Here is a 27,822-nt window from a genome sequence, read left to right on the forward strand (position 1 = left end):
AGTAAGCCGCTTTGCTTTTCAGGAAGTCTCAGTTTTACTTGAATTTTACACACAAGTCTCTAATCACTAGCCTCTTGAGGCTTCCTGATTTTTTCCAGCTGCAAATAAGAAGTGCCATATGGTACTCATTACAGGTTAAGATTTACTAGTCATTTAGGACCTTTCCCAAGTGACAGGTGTTAGATGTTGCCACTTTCTATAACCATGTCCAAATGTAACACAAACTTAGACCTAACTGTCAGCTAGTCTTGTAAGCCTCAGATATGTTTGCAAGCCAAGTATTATAGTCATAACACCACTCATTCTGGCAGTCTGTTTTTAATCTTTTCCTGGTTAAGGAAATGGAATAAAGATACAGGCTCCAGACTAATTCCCCAGAAAATGTCCTGTTCCTCACCTTCATCCATACAATATGCAACAGAGGAAGCTTCAATTCCTGAGTCCTGTTAATGGATGTCAGTCATTTGCCACTGACAACTGCACCTTCATGTCAAGTGCATGAAGCAGACCACACAAGAACAGAAATCCACTTTTTCCTCTGAGAAAGGAGAGGCAAAATAGAACAGCATTTCAGATTAATCCAACCCCACTGTGGTCTATTTTGAAACTACTGAAAGCACTCAATTAATACCAAAGATTAAGCAAGTATACATGCTAAAAATAATAGAGGCAGAGCACAGTGATATTGCATTGAGATGTTATCTAAAGTAGTACACACCCTCTTAACTGTCAGAACAAGACCTAACTCACTTAAGGCTTGGTGGGCGTCTGGGGGATTTTTTGTGGTGGAGGTGATTATCAACTCCATTCTTCTTCAGTTCTTGGACCAAGTATCATAGCTCCAAGGTTCTTCTAGTTAAAGCTGTTTTATCATTTGTTTATGCCTGTAGCATCAGCATACTCTGTGTGCACATTTTAATACCTGAAGATAGCACTATGGGCAATGCTTTCTCTGTATTGCTCAATACTAGTAAAAAAAGCTACTCTCCAGCCTAAGGTAATCAAAGTTGAAAAAGTAAGTGGCACTGAAGAGGGCCAAGTTAAACAAGGAAGCAATGAAGACAAAGCAATTGTCCTAACCCTGTAAGTCAGGGGCACTTCCAAAGGAATCGAGCATCAGGACCTGATGAGTTGGGAGGCCCTTTTCTTCTTTTATCCACATGGGTTCAGAAATCCCTAAAGCTGATAAAAGTTGGATATTTAGTGTAAGCTCTCAGATGTCTGCTCAGGAACTCGCACGCTTAACTTCAGCAGATGAAGAGCAGCCCACAGTGTTAGCCCCTCGAGTTCATTTACTAATGCACTGGCTATGTGCTAGTAATAGCTCAGGGTCTCATTAGAGCACCTGTCACTTCAAGTGAGGTGCTTCACAGCAAGGTGCAGCTTGCTATGAAAAAGTGACCTTATAGTAATATGGAAGATGACAACAGTAATTTCCCCCAGACTATTTCACAGGGGCAAAGCAAAAGGGGGCCTGAATGTATTTTATTGCCTTTAAATGCTGGAAGGGACAGCTGCAGGCTAGTGCTAATAGATCATTCTATCTAGCACAAGCAGATCTTGGAATTAAATACTCAAACTTGATTATAAGAAATAGATTTCACCCCCTTACTCTAGAGGCTATACATTACATTATCCTGAGAATCATTACATTTGGTTTGCACTGATCATCACTAAACAGAAAGCACACCCTGGGAATTAAGTTGCACTTGTCAGAGACTTGCTACGTTAAAAAAATTTTTGAACCCATGCCAAAGAACTAGCTAAAAGGACCATAGATAAGATCTTTACAAAAAGCATTGAAAAACCAACAGGTTTTTTGAAGTATTAACATTGTATCAGTAGTAGGAAAGGCAAAATGAATTTGATCAGTGCTAGAGGAAGAGGGTGCAGAGGGAAAAGGAAATGCACTTTATATTTTTGTTTTGAACAGAAGCTAATGTCTAAGCCTTTATTATTTCTTCTGCATTTTGTCTCTGTTGCCCGCCAACCATAAAAAATTATTTTAAGAAAGTCACAATGGAGTATTCCTCCTGAGAGATACAGTGAAAAACATTTCAGCAGAATATGATGAGTACATAAAAGAAAGCATAGCGGATAGTGCTTTAGTAAAGAGACAAATTAAAATGTGTAACCCAAATATTCCTTTTTCAAAATAGAAGGACACCATCCACTTAAAACTTGCAAGCAAAGTGTCACTTTCAATGGATGCTGTGTAAATAGATGAGTACTATTTGTTTTGGGAAGGAGGAAGTCTTAAGCAGTACCATTAAGCTTCTCCTTGCTTTGACACATGGAAATTTAACTGCTTTCTCCAGCAGTTCATTTTACTCACAGTCAGTCTCTGGAGGATACTCAGTAGCAAGTTAACCATATCTGAAGTATCTGGTTAAGGTGTTTCTCTGACCACGTCTGAGGATGTCAGTAAGCTGTCTTCCTTGCAATATTGCACTAAAATATTGTCAGTTTAAAAAAAGTGGGAGTAGGCGAGGACAGCATACATGGTTCCAACACCCTATCATAATAATTACAGTGAGGAGATCCATTCATAGGAAAAAGCCCTCAAGTATTATTAAAACTTGAGGTGCAGTTCAGTCTGAAGCTTGGCAGGAATAAGAAACAGCCCCTGGCACTTGTACACATTCCAAAACAGAAAGTCACTTTCTCTAAGGGAAAGCGTTCCCTGAGGCACCCTGTTTGGGGAGTATACCGGGTCCCACAAGTGCTATTTGGAGCTGAACATATGCCAAGAAAACAACCTGCTGCAAGTTTGTGATATATGCTCTGCATCCTGCAGTAACCAGTAGGTTAGATACAAGCTCTCACTATGGAGCATTTCCACAAAGTTTTAACTGTACTCCTACACCAAGCAAGGTTTGGAGCAGAAGATACTGTTGCAACATCCTTCCAGTCCGCAACTATCAGAACAAATAGAGAACTTCAAAGACAGCTCTGCTTTGAGCAAGAGATCACCTAATCTAGCCTTCAGAGCAGGAGGATTATACCTCCAGACTAAATTTTTCTATGATTCTACAATAAATGAGAAGCTTGGAATCTTAGCACTTTTTAATTTTGTTATCTACATTTAATTAAAAGTATTCAGAGTGTTAAATCCAACAATAGTTTTGTGGAGGGTTAACTGTGGCTGGACACCAGGTGCCCACCAAGCCACTCTATCACTCCCCTCCCCAGCTGGAGAGGGGAGAGAAAATATAATGAGAGGCTCCTGGCTTGAGACAAGGTCAGGGAGAGATCACTCACCAATTACCATCACAGGCAAATAGACTCACATCAGGGAAATTAATTTATTTTATTGCCAAAAGTCAGAGTAGGGTAATGAGAAATAAAAACAAAAACCCCCCACCTTCCCCCCCACCCCTCTCTTCTTCCCAGGCCCAACTTCACTCCCTTTTTTCTCTACCTCCTCCCCCCAAAGCAGCACAGGGGGACAGGGAATTGGAGGTTGCAGTCAGTTCATCACACATTGTCTCTGCCTCTTCTTCCTTCTCTCTGCCATGGGAGACAGTCCTCCACAAACTTCTCCAATGTAGGTCTCCTCCATGGGGTGCAGTCCTTCAGGAGCACACTGCTCCAGCGTGGGTCCCCCACAGGGTCACAAGTCCTGCCAGAAAACCTGCTCCAAAGCAGGCTCCTCTCCATGGGTGCACAGGTCCTGCCAGGAGCCTGCTCCAGCACAGGATTCCCATGGGGTCCCAGCCTCCTTCGGGCAACCGCCAGCATGGGCTCCTCCCCAGGCTGCAGGTGGAGATCTGCTCCACCATGGACCTCCCTGGGCTGCAGGGGGACAGCCTGCCTCACCATGGTCTTCCCCACAGGCTACAGGGGAATCTCTGCACCAGTGCCTGGAGCATCTCCTCCCCTCCTTCCAGTACTGACCCTGGTGTCTGCAGGGTTTTCTCTCCCATATTCTCACTCCATTCTCCCAGCTGCAGTCACACAGCAGGCATTTTTTTTCCCCTTCTTAAACACAATATCCCAAAGGAGCTACCACCATCGCTGACAGTCTCAGCCTTGGCCAGTGGTGTGTCTGTCTTGGAGCCGGCTGGCATTGGCTCTGTGGGACACGGGGGAAGCTTCTGGCAGCTTCTTATAGAAGCCACCCATGTAGCCCGCCCCCCACCCCAGCTACAAAAACCTTGCTGCACAAACCCAATACAGTTTTCTGTGCTTACTCTCTCCTGTGAAGCATAGGAGAAGACAGTAAACTTACTAAAAGTCTCCAGCTCTGCAAAGCTGAATGGAATATAGAATCAGTACCAGAAGAATTACCAAGGTACAACTGTAGCTCATATTTCAGATATCAGGTATGTCAAATATTTGACCAGTATCTGTTATCACAGTATGAAACATGAAATAAAATGCCCAGTCTGAAGCAGAGAGCAAAAAAGCTGGAGAAATTTGTCCAAAGATTACAGCACTTTGAATATACACATTGGTTTGGACAGTTTTCTTCTTTCAGGAGCCAGCATGACAGTGTTTTGTGGCAAGTAACTGAAGCTTCTTAGGCAGCGTATTTATGATGACCAATGAAAACCGCTGTTCAAGTACAGCAAAATCTTGCTTGACTGAAGAATATTTTTTCCAGACTTCATTACCAATTTGTAATGATTAGCATTCAGAAATTCATCTTTACACTTTAAACATCCACCTTCTGTATTTGTATTCTGAACCCTTTTAGCAACCAGTGATAATACAGTATTCATTTCATTTCAGGATCAGTGTTGGATAACTTAAGAGTTTGTCTCTGATATACTCCTGAACACCACCAAAAAGCTTAAGGTCTTCCTTACTATCTTAAATAATCTTCTACCAAAATTATCAACATAATCCTTTCTGACATCAAGACAAAAAAGTCACTAAAAAGCTTACAGTGAATTTTAGGACAATACAATCACAGCAATCCATCATCCTATTGATGTTAAACACATTTGCTTAGTCCAGCTGTTTAAAAAGAAGAAAAAAAAGTAATACTATTTCCATCACTGTCATGACTGGCAGTGCTGTTTGTCTACAATTACTTCTGTAGAATATTAGCAATTTAAGGTTCTTTAAAGAGACCTGCTTGATTATTCTCACTCTTAGGTACAGTATGCTGATGTTCTAAAAATACACATTTTCTGAGCATGACTAGACCTGTCAACAAGCATTTTCTCATTCAAGCCTAGAGTTAAGGAATTTTCTAGGTTCACTTAGGGTACAAAAATTCATACTTTAGATGTAGATGTTTTAACACTTTGTTACTACTATTGCTTTAAGGGTTTTAAAGCTTTTAGAACAGAAAAGATACTTTCAAGAATTTTGTGCATGCACATGTGGAAGAGTGTCACCAATTCTATTGCTAATAAATTTACATAAGCGTTCTGGATCAGAAACTAAATGACACCACATATACACTTTCCCTTCAGTCAAAAATACAAAACCCACCCCATCCACACAAATATAAATTTTTATATTGATGTTTTCACTGTTTGCCTGGGCAGACTCTAGGCACGGCTTCTGGAGATTTTCATGGCACTACTTTCCCCACCAAGAAAGTGCTGAATAAATATTGGAAGTTAAGCTGACTAACCAAAAAAACACTCAAGCCTTGCAACTTCTCATCCTCTCTAGATTCTCTCCTTGTTGTTTTAAATATTTAATGACTTAAAAATTAAAAAGAGTAATTGTTTTGCAGAAACCTCAAGGTTTTGTCCTCATGTCTGACTACACAGTGACTGGATGAAAAGAGATACGAGAAGTCCAATATAAATTCTCATTTTTCAGTCCAATGAAGAAGCCTTCTTTTCCTTCTGAATACCTTTGCCCTTTAAGGTTCAATCAAGAAGAGAAGTGTTCTTAAGCTAATTCAGAAAAAGTATTTTCTCCGATTAAGTCAATTCATATTGTCTGAATGACAGCTAAAAGTTACTTTGCCTTTCAGAAACAATGGCTTCTGCTGTCATTCTGTATAACAGGTTGGTTCAAAGTAAGTTGACTCAAGAAAAATCACTGCCCCATAAAAAGGATTATTTTTAAAAGGTTTTTAACCTGAGTTCATAAGCTCCTTCATCCAGACATTGTTTTGCAGTGGCATTTCTTGTCACGAAATCAAGTTTTCTGGGAGCTGAAGATCTGCCTAGCCTTGCCTGCAGGTCACATTAGTTTTCATTGCTTTACTTAAAGCCATTTAATTATGGTTTTTAATAATTGCTACTTTAATTCAAGGTGCAGAAAGAGTGCAGTTCATTGCCCAGGGTGGTCATTTTCTTCCTCTCTATCGGAAAACTGCAGGATTTCAGTGCGTAAAGAGAAAGGTTTGCTTCTGAAGAATCAATGCTGCATTTAGTAGACACCGGCTGATGCTAGATAGTCTCTTCTTCATGAGTTGTCAACATATTTCCTCCTTAATGAAGGAACATTCGCATTCACTGCCAACAAGGTGAAGCCAAAAAAATAATCAAATGCAAGTGTTGAATTAATGGTTGCTTAAGCTTGACAGCTTATATAATTAATAATTAACACTTGTTATATTTTCACCAAGAATGCAGGAGTTAGAGAGGCTAGGAACCAGAATGTAGGAGAGCAATAACATTAATTATTCTGAACATTCTGTAAACTTTGACATTTTTCAGAGTACTCAAGAAATACCAGGAAGTCCAGTACATGTCACCAAAATCATCGCTCAATTTCCCTCGCTTGATTAAAAAAATAGGGAAAGGACAGGAGTATGACTATCAGGAAAACAGCAAAGAAAAGTGTTTAGGATAAAGGTGAAGTATATGGACTCAGAGAATTTTTCTACACATGGAGATGAGAAATATTGCCAGAAAGTGTTTAATAAAGTTGATTTGTTTAGCACCAGGTAGTTATTAAACTAGTAGGACCCGTAAGTCAACACTTGAATGAAAACAATGCACCTGGCACTGGTCTTTTAAGTAGTTCTGGATTCCAAGTCACCATTTTTGCATCACACTGTTTATACTAGTATACAAATTAAGAAGCATGAGAGACATCCTGCTAGATTAAGACAGAAAAGTAGAAAACTCCTACTATAACAGCATGAAGCAGTTGATAACAGGGGAAAAAGATTGCCAGCCTATAACATCATAGGCAAGCAAAAACCCCAGCACCCTTCTCACAGGAGTTTCAGAAGCTCTTAAGCAGACAAAGTAACAGGGTAGAAAGGGATGGCCTTCCCAGATCAGAGCTTGGGAATGAAACCCAGGCAACTGATTATTCCAAACACCTTACTAAGGACTTGACACATCCCTCAAAACCCATCATTATCATCAAGTGCTCAGGGATTTTTCTTAAGTTTTGAGTTGCAAGAGAAACTCAGTTATCTTATTTCCTCCTGTTCACAAAAGAATCCAAACTGCACTTTATTAAATACAATATACCAATGCATATTACCAGTGCACACATTTATGTATAAGAAACCTAATTTGTATTTAGGGATGTGCTACAAGATGAACAGGCAGCTTTGACTTCCCAGGCATATAACTACCAGCTGTAGATGGCATACAGGTAACAAGTTATCAGATGTAAAATACAACAACATCTCTGACACCATCTATAAGCTTTTGCCCTTCCACTCGATGCTGCCAGCCCTCTAAGGTACTTGAAGTTCCTGAAAGACTTTAAGTAGAAACAGGAATCTGTCAGAAACAACAAAAACCCAAACCCCAACCACACAGTGTTGATATTCAAAGCTCACAGCTTTTCTCTCAGTACAAATGTTGGCAAGTTGCTTCACTTTAGCACTATGGTTGCCAAATAAAGCCAGATTTATGTTTAGCACATTAAGGTTCATGTATTTTCATCTAGCCCAGTAACCACACAAAAAGGCAGTTAGTCAAACTGAAAATTAAGCTAGGAAGGAGTCTGTGTAGTTCTGCTTAATTTTCCATATAAAAGTACTAAGAAGATGTTATAACTTATGTCACTTAGAGCAGTAGTTCCTAAAACACTGAGCTGAAGGACCTCTATCAAGCTTTACCTTTCTCACAAACTGCTCTACAATCTCAAGCTCTTAAATGAAGCCATTCCAATATATCTCTGCTGATTATTTGCCATGGCTCTCAAGTGAGCCTGAAGTAATCAGTAATCAGCAGTGTCTTACCTTAACCTTGTGCAAGAGGCCCAAATGGACCAGTCGGCTTTCAAGTTCTTCTACCAGAGCCAAGAAGGTGATCTTACCTACCATAACTACATTTCCAAATACAACACAAGGAGGTGAGGGGTACAACTATTAGAGTAGAGAAAGAGATGGAAAAAGATGAAAGTCTTTGTTTCATACCAGTGAAGCATTTTAACACAAACCAAGGATTTCCTCCATGCTCACCATTCCTTCTAGAGAAGGGGTGTCTACCACATACATACACCTCAGCTGCAACTAAGGGTTGTAAAAGCATAAATATTCCCTAGAAAGCAGTACAGCATAAATATCTTTCTCTAAATTAATAGTGTGGTTTAAAATGAAGATTCACCTTCATAACAACTAAAGTCAGTCCTAGAATAAACACACTTTCCAACGTGTTTAATATATTTCAGCAGAAAGTCCTGACAGATACAAACACTGGCAAAAAGACTTACTAGCCTGTTTTCAGGCAGGAAAGTGAATAGAGCTTTGCTTATCTCAGGGAAAGTTAACAGGAGGGAAAGCAGGGGTTTCAGCAGACCTGCAGTAGCAAAGCTTATCTAGCATACAGTGGGGTCATATTAGACTACAGTAGAACAGTTTCGAGGCATATAGCTAGACCTGCAAAGAGAATAATTTTGTAGATAAACTAGAACCAAAAGTAAAATACATATTAAGTGTGTTGCACACAGATGCCTTTTACAGTGCCAGGAGAGAGAAGAGATTGAAATTCAACTCTGACATTTTAATTCTCTGTAGAGATTAGGTAAAAGAAACAAAATACAGATGAGACTAAACTATTTTTCTTCCCCTCCAAACTGGATTTCTCTTTGTCTCCTGCAACAACAGAGCTGCAATAACCAAAAGCCTTGAAGGTTATCGCCTTCAAGTTAGCCAAAGCTTTAGAGTTCCTCTCTGACTCCTAAAACACACACTTCAGGTGGAAAAAAACTCATTATCAATATTGCCACCACAATTTATTTTTCTTTTGTTACAGTATAATAAAATAATACACATACAAACACACACTGCATAAGACACTCTCCACAAAAGTAGAATACAAAATTAAAATTCTGAATGCTGCTGTGCTGACAGCTTAAGAGATGGCTTCTTGATTAGTTGCAACTAAAAACAGCATTTAAGTAAATATAAGCCTTCCAACTCACAATTTAACTACAAAACTATGAATAATTTTTGACTACAGGATATGTAAGTTGTCTCAACAGAAACTACACCTAGGAGCATGACTATACTCTCTCATAGTTTTAGACTTACAGGATAATTCAGGCTAGAAGGGCCTCAGGAGGGTATTTAGTCCAGTCTCCCACTCAAATCATGGCAACAGAGATGCAGTTTCATAAGTGAGAGTCACAAAATATCAAAGTCCTTTCCAAGCAGACTACAATTATGTCTATTTACAGTTTAAGCATCACACCTTTTAGATGGAGACTGAAGCATTAACAAGTTTAAGCTAAAATGTTTCATTTGCAATATAGCTTTGCAATTACCAATTGCCCAATATCCATCTCTCCTAAAATTAAGATCGCATGCCCCAGTTTTTCCTTCTTGCATCTCCTCACAAGTTCTCAAAGAAAGACTTAAGCTCTGCAAGAAAGACTTGAGACAACTGCAAAGCAACTGTTTTTTAAAATAAGCATTAGAATTCTTTTTACAACAGGACCCTTTCCTCTTCAGCTCAGCTATGTTTATTCTGTTGATAATTTCACATTACATTGAAGCTTTTCCTCCAGATACCACACACTTAGCTATTACATAACCAGGATGCTCAGCACATTCCCTTTTTCAGAAGCTGCAATGTACCAGTGATATTTAATAAGGTTTAACTGCCTTGCTAACCTTTCACAGGAAGGTAAAGGATGCTGCTTAAGAATCCTTAAAACTGTACCAGCACTATATCTTTTGAACAAGTTTTATTTTAGATACTCTTGAGAAGAGATGGTTTACAGCACAGAAAAGTCTGCAGTCAACATCAGATAGCCAAACACTGCATATAGCAAGAACTTAAAAGCACCCGAGTGGTTTTAAACATTACTGAGTCCATACAGCCTTATGAAACAGATAAGCAAAGAGCGTCTTCATTCAAAGCAATTTGGCTGGTATTATCATTACTGGCAGAGGCTACTTTCCATTCAGTACGCTTGCATAATGCTATTCCTAGAATGTGTAAGTGAGTGTTATCTAGATATCTTCTTATGCGGTGATATCAGTGGAGAGTTTACACAGTCGATGCAATTAGAGAAGGAAGCATTTTAATCTAAGTGAATGAAAGGTAAAAATGCACAATACATCTTTGCTGTATGCGCAGAACAGATGCCTTACTGCACTTTGCCCCAGATAGAAAATATGCGTGTTAGATTTGTTGGGTTCTTACTGATTTCAGTTGTTTTGTAATACAGAAAAGTTTCCACATGTTCTAGTAAAACCAACAGCAACTAATTACAGTACGGTAAGCATTATTGTTTATTCATAGTAGAAAAAGATCACTATGTAAATTTATACTTGCTGTTAAATAAACCAAGTAACACTATGTCCTAGGAAAATTTCCCTTTCTACTTAAAAAAAGTATAAGTGACTTAAATAACTGCTTTCAGTGAGTAGATTAATTCATTCATGGCCAGGAAATTAAAGCCTAGGCGTTTCAACAGAACTATCAGTCCATTTCCATCATGTGGAAAAATTGAATAAGATACGCAATGATTTTGTGTACATAGCCGCATATGGTCCAAATGCTTTTACATTAAGTTTCATTCAGGATTCCTTTGATTTCTTTGTATTTTAGTATGTGCCAGAACACACAGAGATACAACTTTTACTATATATCTTAACTAAGAGCCATGAAAGGTCAAAAGCAAAACACAGGACAAATGACAAGTTGCAAGCGGGAGGGCTTGAGTCTTGATGTTATGAAACAGTCTTGTGCATGACTAATCAAGACACATCCACGGAATTTCAGGATGAAATACTTCTTGAATCCTAAAAGCCAGCATCCATTTCTTTCTGCTTTTACAGACCTAGCTTTCGTAACTAGAAAGAGCCACAACCAGTTATGAAATGGAAAATAGTAACAACCACCACCACCACTACCATGATAAAATAGTTAGGACAAACAAGAAAAACAGAGATGACCATTATTTACAGGTTAACCATATTAATCAAGTACATTGTAATTAATGACACAGTAGCATGTATTTATATACATGGTAACCTCTGAAAGAAAAAAAAATCTCAGCTAAACTTAGAGAACTTTCAGGAATAATACATTACCTTCTTAAACACAAATGATGCCCATCTTGCCAGCCTGCCTCACCATATTTGATCAACTGTTTTCACCCCCACACTTTCAGTCAAACTGGAGTTATAATGGAAGGCAAAGAAAAAGAGACATTGCAGAAGTTACTTCATCTTTAATAACTTTTGGGCTGATGAAGTCTATTTAAGCTTTAAAAAGCAAGGCCTTAACTATGAGGGAAACTTTTTTCAATATAAACCAACAGATAGTCACTAACTTCAAGTAAGTTTTGTAGATTAGCACAATTCAAGAATCTAGTCCATCTATGTTCTTTAATTAAATAGATTTCTCAGTCAAAACTTGCAATCACTTTTCTATAACAGTGCAAGTGTAAACCTGCCAGGAAAGGAAAAAAATTCTGCTTATAGGAAGAGCTAATTGGCTTATATACATGTATATAGATCTATATTAAAGCCACTAAGGCACTTAATAATATTGCCCCTCAACATACATTATAAGCACTCATACCCTCTGATGAAAGCGTACAACAAATAAGCACCTTTTTTATACTGTAACTTGAAATCACTTCATGCACTGATGACACCATCTTCCACCTCATTCATTCTCCCACTCTAAAGTAAGACTGTTCGCAGACTCCCAGCTACTTTTACACTGTTCCTCAGTAGTTAGACACTTCATTCTACATCAACAATGAGTCTGCAGAAGAGTGCATAGCATGATCCATATACTACTCACCAAGTTTAGATAATGGGCTATGGAAATCCAGCAATAAAATCTGAACAATTAAATTCATCCTTACTTGAGTATGAAGTTTTGGCAATTTTTTTTTTAATAAGTTATTGGAATTTCCTTATGATGTCCATATTGGCAGATGACTCAACTGTACTCTGTCACCTTGTAACTGATCACATAGCCATATACACTATTTGAATGGTCTGGAGCAAGGACACCAGAACGAGTTAAACTCATCCCACCAGATTTATCCTGTTGGGGAAAGGGGAGGATTCTGATACAAGGTCCCCCCAAAAAATTCACAGAAGAGACAGTGTGTATCAAGCATACTGCTACAGTGTTAATTCAACCCTTTCCGACAATGAGAAAAATAAAATGCTGATCCTCGTTAATAAGGATCAGCATCATTTAGTGTTATCATCATGGGAGATTCAAAGATACCAGAAGACCCAAGTATCAAGAAACCATTAAACCCTTATGACAAAACGTCAGTGGGACTTACGTAGGTTGGAACAGAGGTATCTCTCTTTCCCCCACTCCCTCTAGCCCTTGGGTCTTCAGTTAATCTTATCTCACTGGGGTAGTAAGTCCCCAGGGGGACTTATCCTAAAAGAGAGGCTGTAGCACAAGGTGGTGTTAAGAACCAGGAACTCCACCCTTGCCTTTTCTCTTTTCTTCATTTCTCCCAAGGCAGAAGACTGCCTACAGGGTCAGCCTAGCGCAGGCCCCTTCCCAAATCCCACAGATTCCCACCAATTGCATGCATGAAACTCTGCTTGGGTGCTTTCCTGAGGAAAGAAAAGGGCCACATTTATGCACACAAACCTCCCCATCTTCAACCCCCGCTGGCTAAAACAGTGAAGTCCTGTAGGTAGGAATTCCTTCTTTGGGGACGGAAGTTATGGGAGGGAGCCTGACGTGAGGTGGTACTTAACAGAACAGCAGAATGAGTATTACAGACAATGTGGAGACAAAGCAGTTCTCCAAATCAATAAGTACTGGTGGCACACTAGTATCACTTACACTTGGATACACACCTGGGCATGGTAAGAAGGAGGGGTAGAAGAAGGGAGTATATTACGGCTAGTCTTTGCTTTTTTGGAAGGGCAGATGAAAGGTCTGCAAAGTTTCACTGTAAAGGAATGCACTTCAAAGGAGAGTTCAAGACAAATAAGGTTTTGTCAGCTTTAACTACAAAATCGGACAGGGGAAGTAGGAGAAAGGTATTCTACACCTATTACCATAACATATTATGATTTTTCAACTAGAGAGTAACAACAGAAATCTGGATTCATTTTCCCTTCCAAATAAACTTTAAAAAAAGTTAACAGCCAGAGGAAGGGATTGTAAAAATCTGAAATTAACCCATGTTAAGGTACAAACCTTTTAGTTAATTTCACCACTTGTTAACAGCTGAAGGTCTTAAGTCAAGTACCTTGAAAGGAGAAGCTAGGGGTCACCTCTCCCTCCTCTCAGTTTCAAGGCCCAGCCACTCCAGGGAAGCTGGGATAGCATCCCTCTCCCAAAGAGAGAAAACAAAATTCTTCTCCAGGCCACCTACCGTGCACCCTCTGCAACACCGCACGCATCTACCATCTCCGCTAGCATCGCAACTTGGGTTTTAAGAAAGCAGAAGTACAGCCCTCAGGAAAACCAAGTCACAGTCTGAGGCGTAGTCCTCCGGCAAACCATGACCACAAGCCTCAGGCTCCCTGCCACGTCTAGGTGGGACTTAGAGATGCAGGTGAAGGCTCGCTGGCAAGAGCTCAGACACCTCTTCACGAAGGTCCTTTAGGGGAGGAAGGCGGGGGGGGGGGGGGGGGGCGGGGGTGTGTGTGATTTTTCCTCCTTTGTCCTAGAGGAACAGCGGGTTCAGAGCACGCACAAAGCTCGCCCGCCTCACACTCACGCTCCCTCCTGCCTCCCCGCAGCCGCCGGCGGACCCAGACGTACCGACGGCACGGGGGTACCGCCGAGAGCCGGTCCGACGCCGGCAGCGCCGAGAAACCTTTGTCCGGGGACGGGCACTGCCCTCAAAAGGGCCGCCCGGCAGCCCCCCGACACCTGAGGGCAGCGAGGCGAGAGACCCTCCCGCCCGCGGCCCGGCCTCACGCCGCCGCCGGGCTCCTGTCAGGGGGCCGCGGCCCGCTGCGGGCCCCCCCCCCCCTCAGCCCCAGCGCTGCCCACCGGGGAACCCACCCTCGGCCACCCCGCTTATCGAAGAGGCTCCAAAGGTGTCCATCCGTCCCCTCCCCACCCCGAGGCTCTGCGCTGCCGCCGCCGCGCCCGGCAGGGACAGCGGCGCCTGAGGAGAACAAGGAGGGCGCCCCGCACTCACCGCCGCCACCGCCTCCTCCGGCCCCCAGCACCCCAGCAGCAGCACCAGGCAGCCGGCAACCAGGCTGCGGCTCCTCCACCGCGGCTCCATCCTGCCCGCTCAGGAGCTCCGGGGCTGGCCCTGAGGCGCGGGCATAGCCCGGCGGGGCAGCTCGGCTCCCTCCAGGCGGCTCCCGCCGGCCGCCCCGACGCCAGCGCCCGCCCCTCTGCCGCAGTCGCCCGCTTCTCCCGGCTCAAGTCCTCCCGGGACTACTTGCCCCACCAAGTATTCATCCGCACCCTGGGCGGGCGGACGGGCGGCCGCCGGCGGAGGGTGCGCGCGTGTGGTGTGCGGGGCGAGGGCGCGCTGCCGCCCCGCTCTGAGGGGACCGTGGTTCCCCGCCGCCGCCACCCCCCTTCCCCCGTGGGCGCCGGGGTTTTGTCGGCTCGAAGGGCGGGCGCCTGCCTCTCCCCGCCCCGCACCTCCACCGGGCGGGCGGGCAGCCGCTGGACCCCGGACTATTTTCTCCAGCGGAAGCACCTCGGTGTGTGAGGGCAGGGGGGGAGCTGTTGGCAGTGCCGGGTCGCACCTCAGGAGGGGCTGGGCGGCGGGGTGCGGGGCTGTGAGGGGGTGCCCGCCGCGGCTCGCCCGCTTCAGTTCCCGTCCCGTCCCGCCCGGCTCCGCTCAGGTGCGACGCCTCGGCGAAGAACCGCGTAAACTTTTTGCCCGGGCACGCTCTGGCACGGCGCGTACCGGCACGGCGAGCGGAAGGCGGCGGGCGCCCTGCAAGGGGCCGGGGCGCCGCGGGGTAGCGGCGGGAAGCGAAGCGGTGAACCGACCCCGAGCGCCGGCGGGGCCAGCCCGGCCGCTCACCGCAGGGCGAGACACCCTCGGTCTTCCCTTGTAGCGGGGAGGGCGTGTGTGGGGGGGAAGGAGCCGGCGAAGCGGCCGCACCGCGGAGGTGAGCGGCGGCGGCGGTCGGCCGCGCAGGGGGCCCGCCCGGAGTGACGGCGGCGGGCCCTCCTCTTCCTCCGGCGGCGCGGAGCCGGCGGGCGCAGCGGCGCGTAACCGGTCTGCGTCCTCTCCGCCTTCCCTGCAGGCTGCCTGAAGGATGGGCCGCGGCTGCGCCCCTGCTCCGCCGGCCGTGGGGCGCGCAGGGTGAGTGGCGAGGCGCGGCGGCCCCCCCCCCCCCGCCCCTTTCCCCGCCGTGTGTCCCGGCCCCCCGCGGGTGATGACCCTGTCCCTTTGCCTCCCTGCAGGGTGCTGGTGCTGGTGCTCCTCTGCCTGGGCGCGGAGCTGGCGAGCGGGGTAAGTGTGCAGGTCCCGGCCGCGCCTGTGCCTCGCTGGAGGTGGATGTGCCTTAGTGAAACCTGTCGGGGTTTGGGCATCCTCCGGCCAGACACCTCCCCACCCCTCTCAGAAAGATACCGGGATTTTTTGAATTATTATTATTTTTAGATTACCGTACACCTCTGCTCGAAAGTCGCTTTGCGCCTTTCGTCTGCTCGACTTTGGATTAGTTTTGCAAAGTACGCTAGGGTGGAAGACCGTCCGTACTCAGTGTAACAGCTTTCTGTGTCTGGAAGGATAATCGGTATCTCTTTTTGCAACTGACTGCCTTTCATTCTTTTTTAGCTGCTTCTCAAACCGTTCTGTTAAAAGCTGACCCTTTAGATCCTTGCTCGCAAGGGATCCAGCCCAGAACACCCCATAACTAAGTAAAAGTGATGTGAGAAATTAAAGGATTAAACTGTTCAGTGCTGTATCAAGGTTCATGACTATGAATTAGTAAATGTGTTTTGAATTCCAAGTTGGCATGCAGAAGCAATGACTTTATGATCTGTCAATCTGACAATTTTATGACATAAACACAGATTTTCTCTGGCTGTTCTTAATTAATGTTTAAACAGATTAGTGAGGGATCGCAGGCTTTTTAAATGTTCATAATTCTTCACTTTTTTGGTGTTGTAATAGATTTTCTGCAGCTGGGATGCTGAAATTGTTAGCCTGCTCAACTGTAGTGAACAAGAGAGTCCTCTGGAAAACCTGTAGCCTAAATTAAGTGTCCAACTAATGTATAGTCAGCAGTTCAAAAAAACCTCTTCCTTATGTTGTGATGTAAATTAAGATTGTACAATAATCTTTGTAGTCTGGATTTTATAGCACATATGCAATAATGAATTGATGGAAGTAGCTAGTATAATATGTTTTACGCATGTGTATTTTAATTCAACTTCTAACAGACTTCTCTACAAAAACAGTTAAAATACGGGTTCTTGATTTGTCAGCCAATGTTTTTCTACTGCTTTTGCTACTCTTTCGATTAAAATTTTAAGGATTTAGAACCTTCCTGTGCAACTGGGAAGAAATTTTTTGAAAAGGCTTTAATAGCAGGTTATACTTTCTATAAATATGGTTTATACTTTCTATAAATATGGTTTATACTTTTTATAAATATGGTTTATACTTTTCATAAATATGAAAGGCTTGATTCTGCTTTGCGTTTTTTATAATCAATTGCACTAGTAGAATTTCATCATCCTGATCAGGTGCTAGTTACAAGCTCTAATCTTCTCAAAGATTAAAAGATTAGACAATTTTCTTCAACAAAACCAAGACCTGTTCTTCCGAGTGTTCTTGCTGCAGTGGAATCTATGCAGAAATGACTTTTATAAAGCAAGTATTTTCAAGGCTTTCTGAAATAAAGGTGCCACATTTTGCAGTCATTTTTATAAGTTCATGCAATATGTCAGTGAAATTATTCCTGATTGATGCAAATATAACTGACAGCAGTTTTTTAATTGTTTGCTCTCATTTTGCTTCATACCTGTTGGAAAGCACATATCTTAAGCAGTCAGATTTTTGTTAGTTCCTTGACATGTTTTGTTGCCAATAAAGGGACTTTGTCAATTTGTCTATTGCAATCAGTAAGATTAATACCTACATGCCATTTCTAAGTCTTCCTGCCAGCTTTCTTCAGGGTTAGAAAACAAGCAAAATCTTTGTTGTTGTGTGATCAGTCTGAAAGTTTGAAAAAGAATCAGAAATAGGTCCTTAAAATACTTAGTTTTAGTGCCTTATTCCTCTAAGCAGTTAACGCATTTAATTATTATTAAAAATGCTGTCAAACATGCTCAACAGGAAAGATATACAACTATGTTTTTGTCAACTTCAGAACAGTAGTAGGTAGATGACATTCTGGTACCATTGAGTTAAAAACACACCCTAACACCTTCCAGCATGAAGAAAATACTAGTAGTTGAAATTGGTTTTGCAGTAAGCAGAGCTTTTTTAGGAAAAGCAGGATTTCTGAGACATTTCTTAGTAGTCCTCTGCTATAGAATTTGAGGCAACTGAGCACAGTGAAGTACAATGTTAATAAAATGAGGTTAAAACTTCAGGTTAGTAAGGAATAATAACTTCTAGAAGACTATTCACAGAGACAGTTGATGATTAAAGCACTTTTTGCTGAAGATGATGTGATTTATAACTTTGTTCATCTTCTCTTTTTTTTTCAGATAATCTTATTTCAGTAATTTATCTGTTGTAAAAGAAACATCCGAAAATATTGTACCAAGTTGTTGAGTGTTCTTCAGGAATGTTAATGTGGACATGACTAGTAGGCAGTGGCTGGCATGTCAGGCCAGCATCTTGAATAAAGTTGTATCAAAGATGGCTTTGACTCAGAGGTCTCAATTACAAGGTGTAGTCATCCCTCCCTTTGTAAGAATAGGATTTTAAAGTGGATCAGAATTAATTTCTCAGCTTGTACTTATTTTTCCTGGATATAAACAGTGATCTATTTTGAATGGCAGTACAAAATTAGTCTTGTAATACGATCTATGTTTTCTTGAGCCAAGTGTTGAAAACATGGATGACTTGCTGTTACACATGGGGTTACTCTGCAGAGAGATTGTTACCTTGTTTGTAGACCAATTCCTGGGAGTGACCTAAGAGTTTTCCCTAACAGCTTTCAGTTGAAGTCACTCCAGAAGCTATGCTTCATTCATGTTTTCAATCTTTTATTTTCAGTAATTTGCATTAATAATGACCCAGGAGTGTCAGTACAAGATGCTGTGCAAGCACAAAGCAGCAGTGCAGTACTATCTTCAAGACATTCGTTACACTGGAAGGCAAATGACAAAAGTTGGTCCAGAGCTGGGGGAAATAAGACAAAATGTTGGAATAGTGCTAGAGAGGCAGGTGTTTGCTTCTGCTAATTACTGCCCACCCCTGAGTTTTTTCCTGGTTACAGGGCAAGATACAGTTTTTAGAAGAGGGACTTTTAGAAGCGTAATCGGAGTTTTGCTGGTGTTTCTGGGATGTCCTCTCATAAACGTGAGGTGGAGCATGAGGTGAAAATAGTCACAAAGTCTAGAGACAGCCTCTTGCAATGAAATTTGAGATTCTCATCTCTTCACAAAGCTCTCAGCTGAGCTGCATCATAGTCCTAGCAGTCATTCTATGCCCACTTGAGAGCATACCTGAGATACAGGTGAGATGGTGACTCCTCATTTATTTCTTTTCTGCCATTGTTCAGCTAGCTGAGCACACCTGGAATATGTGCTAGTCTTGATGTGATATCCTAAGGAACTACTGGAAAGACTTATTGTCACACGTTCTCTTGGAACAGCTGAGCTTTCAGATAGAGTTTAGTTAGCTTTTATTGTATGAGTCTGGACTTCATGCACTATTGCAACTCATCCAAATCTTCTGGGGTTTTTTTTTGCTAATAAATGCGCAGATTAACTAGAGATACCCTCTTTTTCTAGCGCTTAGTATCTTGTTCAGCAGAACATCTACAGTATCCAAGTAAGGCAAATAAAAACTACGTGCCAAAACCAGTTCTGGGCAGTCTGCTCTATTTTGAGTAACTGAAGCTCTGCCAGTTTATGACCAGCTAGGCCAAGTGATTTTATTTCTCTTTTCTCTTACTATATCCCAGGTTTTCTGTGTGATTTTTTTTTTTTTTTTTTGTTATATCTATGATACAAATGTTTCATTTAATAGGTACTGGACCAGCTTAAGTGAACCAAGCTCACTGTTTTCAGTGGCCTTATGCCAAAAATAAGTTTTGTCCCAGAGCTCTGATAGAGGGAAAATATAGCTGTTAAATTATGGATATTTAAAATCAGAATTGTGGCTCTCATCATTCCACTTTCCAATTCAGTTTCTGCAGATAATGATCTTATCCATTAAGAGGTATTTAAAATCTTTTTTCTGTTTCTTTGCCATTTTAATCAGTGTTTATAAGTATACAGTCCTTCTGCAGTTTGACTTTTACAGCTATATCTTTACAGAGCAGTGAGCTGTATTGGGAAAAAAAGTAATATCTGTAGTAAAGTTACTTGTTTAAGAAAGGAGCCTACAGAATTCAAGAAATAATGTAAAATGCAAATCTAATCTTCTAAATCTCAGGATTTGTTTACCAGATAAGGCAGCTTCTAATCTGTAAGAATGCATGGGTGTTGAGACACTTGAGTGGTGAAGGTTCGCACACTGCACTGAGAATGGTCATTCTGCAAAGGTGAAGTTTGAATAGTAATAGGTCTATAGCTAAATAATGAGAATTATTCCCTGGTTCTGTAGCAAAATAATAAGAATTACTTAAAAAAAAAAAAAAAAGAAGCAGCAGACAGTTCATAACAGTGCTAATTATCTAGCCCTTGCTAAGACCTGTTGAATTTTATGGAAAATTTCATTTAAAGCTGAATATCCATTTCTCTCCCATCGGAACAAATAATTGTTTATTTGCTGAATATTTTCTGGGTGCTAAGGGTAATTGAGCATAAAATGTGGCATTTTATTTGGCACTCAGATATTGTGTTAGGTCACAGCAGCTATGAAATGAAGTAATATGTGTGGTTGTGTTCTGAAGAGCTTTTTTAATATCATTACCCATTTAAGGTTGTGGCTGCCTTTTGCATAGGTGTGAGAGGCATTGTGTGACTTGAAGAAGCATTTTGTTTCCCCTTCTGGACAAGCCAGCTTTACTGCCAGCCACTGTGTTCCCCTGACTTAAGAACTGCTATTAGTAACTCATGCTGGTGTCCCTAAAGTAGGCAGGGTATTTCATGGTGGGGCTTCTCTACCCTTTGTCCATCCTCGCTGTAGAGACAGTCTCTACATGAGTAGGGGTCTGGTACCTTGCTCCTTATGAACTCTTCTTCCTGAGGTAATTGCAGTAATATGCTGATGCTCACAGATATTGTGAGAATGCTACAGATTGCAAAAAGTCTTGATAGTAAAATGGCTCTAGCTTGCAAATCTGTAACTCCACAAGGTCTTAACTCTGTCTCTTTCTTGTCTACTTTTTGTGTAAGTCATACTCCATTTGTAGACATAGAACTGCTCCAGGAGGAGAGCTGGTAACTCCCTGACTCGTACAGGTAGAAAAGAACTTCTCATTTTCCCATGTCCCCAGAGACACAGCACCTGTTCAGGCAAGGTTGCCAAAGTATTCCTAGCTCTTGGTGTTTAATCAGACAAAATTTTCGATCCATAGGAAGCTGCAGTGTTTTTTGAAAAGAGCGTAATTGATCCAAAGGCTTTTTCCTGTTCATACAGGTACTCTGCATTATTTCTGCAAGTACTTTTGCTGCTAACTGAGTGCTGACTGGAGCATTAAGATTAGACATCCAACTAGTGTCTTGTAAGACTGTTTTGGTTATGTATCAGAAAATATGACCCACCTGGTTTTTGAGCATCTTTTAAGATTAACTTGGAAGGGAGAGCTACAAAACACTGCAAAGCTAATAATTCTGTATTAAACAGTGCTGAGGAAACGGAAACATATTTTGGAGATGCTAGCCAGTTTTAAACTTTTGTCAGTGCCTTTTATGGGATTATAAATTCTTTTAGGTACCTCAAAACAATAAAATTAAGGTATTCTCTCTGGGGGAAAGAAAAAAGGTATTCTTACACTGTAGAGTGGTGTAATAGTATTTTGAGGTCATCATGAAGTCATGGTAGATAGAGATGAAAAATTCTTTGCTGTCAGAATTCTTGATGTACTTGAGCTCCTTTCTTCCTTCCTAAGTGGGTTTGTGTGTCCCTCTGTGGGTAACGATTTAAAATTAAATTATTGTTCGGATACCAGTGTAAAGTTGTATTACCAGATCAAAAAAGAAGGGACTCCTGTGTCTCAGCTTAAATGTTATAATGATGAAAAAGAAGAAGAAATAAGAATTTTTTTTAAGCTTTGATTGATAGATAATTTTCAAGCTCTCTGAGAATCCAGTCTCAAAATAAAGGACTGCTTTCTTTGTTACTCTGGACAACAGTAAAATGAAAGCACTCCTGCTGTTACCTGTGGAAGAGATTGTTCTAGCAAGGTCAGTCTGTGTTTTGAAAGGGATGGGAAGGAGGCTGAGACGGTTGTTAGAGGGAACCTGCAAAATGCAATCTTGATAGTGACTGTAATGTTAAGTATTACTGGAGGAAGAAGATCAGTGAGAAGGAAGGTCAGTCATTGACATTATGAATTTAATTTCTTTAGGTTTTTTTCCTTTCAAAATATCCCTATAACCCAAGAAGGCTCTCACTCTCCTGAGAAGGCTATAAAACCTGAGCTTGATATACTTCTTTCAGTTTATATGTCTGAGAAGAAAGAGCAGTTAGAATAGAATCATGCAGTTCTCATTACCTGTTCCTTGGAGGTGTAGGCAATAAATCTGAAAATACTTGGAGAAAGCAAATAATTTGTTCCTGTGCTTTTTGCATAGATTTCCTGCAGTTTAGCCTGCCTTGGGTTTTTCCATACAACTTCCCCTTCTCTGATGGTGTGATTTATATGGAAGCTGTATTGCTGCAGTCTCCAGTAGCTGTATTTAGCTTTCTAGTTTCAAAAGGTGTTGACATTAATTTTACTACTTGTGTGCAAAGTCATCTTTTCTTTTCAGAATGGCTTCCTGTTCTCTCAGGTCTGAGGAAATGTGAAGAGGTGGACTTAATACAAAGTCAAAGGACCCGTTCCATGGATCTGCTTCTTTGGCTTTTTTGCCACATTTTTTAACAGTTCTTGCTGGTCGGAATTGACTTTGCTGGCCCTCTGATTCTGCTCTTACCCAAACGAATACAAAGCTGTAGACACCCCTGTAGTCTGTGCTAGCTTCCCTTCTTCTTGTTGTTTCTGCAGGATTTTGATTAGCTTTGGTTGTGTCAACCTCATTGGGCCACTAAACCAGCACCATCCAGTTTGCATAGTCTCTGCTCACTTGGTTACCTTAATATTGAGAGAATCAACACTGTGAAACAAATTGGGCTGATTTGCTTCAGTCCGCTGAGATACCAATACCTACTGTATTCTGAGTTTGCCTTATTCACTCCCTGGTCTATTTTCTCCTATTTGGCTGGAACCTACTGTACTCTGTACAGCCTCCAGCCCTTGCCTCAACGTGCTCTTAAGCTCATCTGCCTTTCTAGCTCTCCTTTGTGCTTTAGTAGTCTAGGGAGGCTGCCAGTATGACTCCTGGCGGTTAATCCTGTAGTGCTTTTTCTGATGCCTCACTCTTAGCAGTGAGGACGTGTCAATGCCTGTTACCTAGGAATCTCTGTTGCACAAATCTGTTTAAGAGGGTTGCACCTCTTAAATGAAAAGTTCGTTGCTTTTCCCATTACTAATAGGAACAAACGATTCCATCCTTGACACAAGCATTTGGCAAGACCTCGCTGTGATGTCTAACACAGGTAAAATCTAAACGTCATCTAGTTGTTGTATCTAATTGGGAACTAGCTAGAAAAGGCAATACATCAAGGTTTCTGTAAGATATGAGAGTAATATTTCCTTTTTGTTTGGTTTTGCATATTTGTCATTTTTCCATTTCCATTGAAGGGAAAAGAGATTGGAAACAAGGTAGCAACAGCAACATTAACTGTTTCTTTAGCATTTTTTTCGGCTGGCAGAGAGATTAAGACCTGCAATTTTCTAGAGGTTGGGATAAAATGTACAGGGTAAGCTGAAAGCCAACTGCATAAATGAATTTATAGCACTGTTAGGAGGGGTTGGTTTTGATCTAAAAAGCAGAGGAGAGGAAAATGAGTGTGGTTAAACAAGAAATTGACTTATGAATGCTCCTGTGCTTAAAATTTCCACAAATCAAATGTCAGTGAAACTGAAAATAATCTTCCTACTTTTTTTTTTTTGCCAGTAGCATCATTTTAAAGCTCTAATAGCAACAAGTCAGTGCTTTGACTTTTCCCAACTTTTTTTAATTACTGCGTATACTTTGCCTGTTCACATTGCATCAGAGAGTTTTCAAAATGGCTCCTTCTGTTCCTTATCCTTTTGCTTAAATCCTTGAAGTTATTATTTGCTATTAATGAAGGTCATGCCCTCACAAGTAGTAAGGCTATCTCTCTGTGGACATGAAATAATAGCTGGCTCTAAAAAGGAGTCTTAAAAGTATTTCCTTAGAAAATGATACAATTATAAAAGGAGTGATGAGTCTATTACTCTTAATACTTTAAGTTAAAGTCTGCTTGGAATTCATAAGCTGGCAAGTAAATTTTTCTGAAATGCATATAGAAACACATCTCATTACTGTAACAAATAGATTCATTGACACAATGAATAATCGCTCAACTTTTGCAAAGAGGAGCAGGACCATTTTAAAGTTGTAATAGTTCTCCTTATATCCGTCAAACTTTTTCTGGGGTAGAGTGTGCAGATATCACTTGCTCTGTAGAATATACGTATACATACACATATTTTGAAAGCAGTTTGGAATTATTACTACTGCTATAGTGGAAACACATCAAAACAATAGGAAGGTGAATCATCGTATTGTACTTTGATGATTAAACCTATCCACAAAGCAGGGTGTAACTGAACTGGAAGAACATAGCCTGCAGGAACAAAAATATTTGGCAAAAAGCAAGCTTGGAAAATTAAGAATTTATAGTAGTCTTCAGACTTTTCCATAAAAGGAGCCTGTAGGCTTTCAGTCTCAGCCCTCATTGTGAGATTTTAGACTATCATCAAAGTGTGTGTGTGAAGGGGTTGAAAAGTTGGAGCATTATCTGTAAAATTAATGTATCTTTGTAAATACCTTCTACAGGAACTGCAGCACATGTGAAGTGTGGATTCAGATGGGAGGTGAGGTTGGCAGGTCCTGTATTGCATTACACAGCGTATAGCATTTTGCATAGAACATGCTGACTCTTTATTATGAGAGAGGATTGAAGTATGGTGAGTCTTGGTCTTGTGGGCATGACTGAGGTGGTCTGCAATAAGCCCTGGGTGCCAAAAGTGAGGTGCTTTATTTCTGGTGTACTTTTGAAATGCATGTGTGTTTTACATTCGGTAAGGGAATAGGTGTAACACAAATGCATTGCTTGCTATTTAGCAAAAGTTTTTTATCTCTTTTCATCTGAAACACAGTTTTTAACAGCTCTCTCCTCTTGGAAGCTTTATATGATAATTTTTACAAAGGAGGATTAGTAGTGCATTTTTAACCTAATAAAGTAGTTTTGGATTCAACTGAAAACTGCCCATGAAATTTCCTCCTACAGATGGTACTTAGATTTTTGCTGTGACTTGAAAAGGTGTAAGGTGTAAGCTTAAGAAAAACGTAGAGAAAAGATGTTAATAGAGCAGTGAAGGGAAGAAGCTTTCAAACCACTCCTGTAACAAAGGTGAAGTATTCTAGTCACCAAAGAAAACGTCAGATCTTTACCCTACTGTTACCACAAATAGATACTGGAAACACTATTTAAACTCCACAGAGGTTTTAAAGTTAAATGAGTTGGTGACCATAAACAGAATACTTTAGATGGTCTCTTCAAGGTAGTGATTATATGGTTTGCTCTGCGGTACTTTTAACAACCTTAATCTTTGTGAATCTATAATCTTGCTGGGATTAAACCCAAATCTCACTAGATAATTAGAGTGAGCTCCAAACTGTGGTTTGACCTAATATCTCTTAGTGGCACAATTTCCATGTGAATGGATTGGCCCTGGAGCGTGTGGAGTGTTGAGAGCCGTCAGCAGAGTCTCTGGGAGCTGGAGGCCTCCCGTACCTCACGTAATCTGCAGAAAATCACCTCGGAGCTTTTGCAAAGACTGCTCTTCTAAGAATGTACAATCTGAGGGCTGAGTCAGAACATCTTTTAATGTCGCAGAGCACATTTTTCGTTGAAGGTAAAATCTGTTTGCAGACCCTCCAGAGTGCTAAGAGTTGCAGGATAGGTTGAATCCTGAAATGAACATGCCTGTTACAGTTACAGCAAGAATATTTGGTCTGTTTTGTCCCTTTTCTAGGGTTCATTTATCATGTACATGCATCTCACGCTGTTTCCCTTACATAAATACAAAGTAACATGTTGCAATTTTAACTTTAAAATACATAATCCCTGGTTGCATTACTGCATTGTCTTTCACCCCTGGGTCTGGGTGATTTGCAGATGTCCTTCAACCGTGCCTGACCACGTTATTTTGTGACAGGCTAAATAAGAGTATTACAGTCTTGCATGTGTGAAGAAAGCTTTGCCCCAAGTCATACAGCAAGCCAACAGTAGGATTGGACTGTGACTCCTCGTTCTCTGCTCTAGCCACTTGATGAAAACAGACATTGCAGCCAGGAAATGCAAAATGTCACTTTGCATAATGATCATAGGTCTATTAGGTACCTTTGCTTCTTTGAACTGTTGCGCCATAATTGGTAGTGTTTTGTATGCCCTAAGGCTCTTCTATAAATGATACAATTAGTACAATCTGCTTTTGGAGATCTGGAAGGGTTGGACCTCTAACCGGTAAGGCACAAAACTGTGAAAAGTTGATTATGGCTATTTATAAAGACTCTCCATTCAATTGAATTCTCTTCTGTGTGCTAGCGTGATACTGTGAAGTTTCCAAAGAATCTGGTTGTTTTTTATCTTTCAGCTTCACACTAGCCAGCCAAGTTCTGCACATGTTTCAGAGAGGAGTGGCAAGGATTAAAAACCAACTAGTCAGTCTCAACTACAGTCTGACAGTGGTAAATTAATTAATGTTTACATCAGATCTCTAGTGCTACTGTAACTTTTCAACTCTATTCAAGGATACTTTATGAACTACAAACCAAAATGGTTACCAAGTATTTTGGAAAAAAGTAAACTAGTGCTACATTTTTTTTAAAAAAAGAATGCTGTGATTTTGAATGATTTGTGGGTTTTTTTCAAACATAAATCTGATTCATAAAACAATAGATATTGAGAAAATTTGAGCAAACAGGTGATTTGTTTTTTTTTATTTCAAAACTCAGTAATAGGAATTCAATAATTTTCATTCTGAGCTGCTATTAACAGAAGTGTTCTGCAGCTGGCTGTAGCGCTCCAGATCCATTTCCCCTTCCTTTCTTACCTCTCGGTTTGTGAAACAAAGGAAAAGGAAACTTTGGGCTTTATCTGTTTTGGGCTTGGTTTTTTTTGTTTGGTTGGTTGGGGTTTTACATTTTTTGTTAAGCTACTGTCCAGATCTGGAATGATTGTTTTACAGTTTTCCCTGCACAGAAGACTGTCAGCCCGGTCATTTTTGTGCAGTGATACTGCTTACAGATTTTATTTGGATTATATGATACCATTAAATTTACCAGAAGTTAATTTTGCTGAGGTAGTTTATATGTTTTCTGTATATAATAATAGGTGTTCTGTGCATCTAAAAATAACCAGGCAAAATACTTCCAGCATCAAGATGTGTGCTTATAATTTCCATTAAAGAAATTCCAGTGAGAAAGTTATTTCCCTCCTCTTCATTCTGGTATTATGAGCTCACTCAGAGGAGGGCAGAGGGGTACCAGGTTTCGGGCCTAAATTCCTTTGCCAGAGGAATGTGCAGTGAGACACAGGTACAGGCTAGCTCCATGACATACTTGTTTAGAGGGGCCCTACTGCAACCCAGCAGCTTACAGATCTCAGATTTACAACACTTCTTTATCTGCATGGTTTTGTTTTAAAAAAAGAGGAGACAGTGGGATTAATCTTTATGAAGAATGTTGTGAGTTTAATTTTCAAATAATGAATACTGTTTCTTTTTTCATTTGCCTTTTATAGATAGGCAGTAAAAGTGTATTGTAAGACCCTTAAAAGTTGTGGATGTGATAGTAAGAAGGGAAGGTGGAGACAAAAACCACTCACTCTGCTGTCAGAGGTAGTCTATGCTATTATGTTTAACTGAGGTCAGTGAGAATTTAGCCTGCACCTTACCTAATATGTCATTTGGGGCCTCACTGAACTGATTATACTCAGTTTCTTTTGGAATTTTATTTAGTGTCTGGCATGAGTAATCCTTATTTTCCTTACGTATTGAACATCAGCCGCATCCTATATGCCTGATTATTTAGGTGTTACCTCACACTGTATCAAAGTAACACTAGTATCAACTTG

General features: G+C 41.1%; 2 protein-coding genes across 5 annotated transcripts in view; one reads left to right on the forward strand and one right to left on the reverse strand.

The window, feature by feature from the left end:
- Window positions 1–14,858, reverse strand: part of COL4A5 (collagen type IV alpha 5 chain) — an 89,065-nt gene extending 74,207 nt beyond the window's left edge. The window contains exon 1 of one of the 2 annotated variants that reach the window (XM_069810978.1): window positions 14,482–14,809. In XM_069810978.1, coding sequence (XP_069667079.1) covers window positions 14,482–14,571 — 90 coding nt within the window. In that variant the 5' untranslated portion in view covers window positions 14,572–14,809. Of the gene's footprint in view, window positions 1–14,481 lie in introns of both variants that reach the window. The other variant, XM_069810979.1, reaches the window with a different exon arrangement.
- A 22-nt stretch (window positions 14,859–14,880) lies between these two features.
- Window positions 14,881–27,822, forward strand: part of COL4A6 (collagen type IV alpha 6 chain) — a 140,860-nt gene continuing 127,918 nt past the window's right edge. The window contains exons 1-3 of one of the 3 annotated variants that reach the window (XM_069810975.1): window positions 14,881–15,004; window positions 15,560–15,618; window positions 15,720–15,768. In XM_069810975.1, coding sequence (XP_069667076.1) covers window positions 15,572–15,618; window positions 15,720–15,768 — 96 coding nt within the window. In that variant the 5' untranslated portion in view covers window positions 14,881–15,004; window positions 15,560–15,571. Of the gene's footprint in view, window positions 15,005–15,074; window positions 15,422–15,559; window positions 15,619–15,719; window positions 15,769–27,822 lie in introns of those variants that run through there. The other 2 variants (XM_069810976.1, XM_069810977.1) reach the window with 2 other exon arrangements.

This window comes from Haliaeetus albicilla, chromosome 23 (genome assembly GCF_947461875.1).
Source record: "Haliaeetus albicilla chromosome 23, bHalAlb1.1, whole genome shotgun sequence".
Classification (NCBI taxonomy): Eukaryota; Metazoa; Chordata; class Aves; order Accipitriformes; family Accipitridae; genus Haliaeetus; species Haliaeetus albicilla.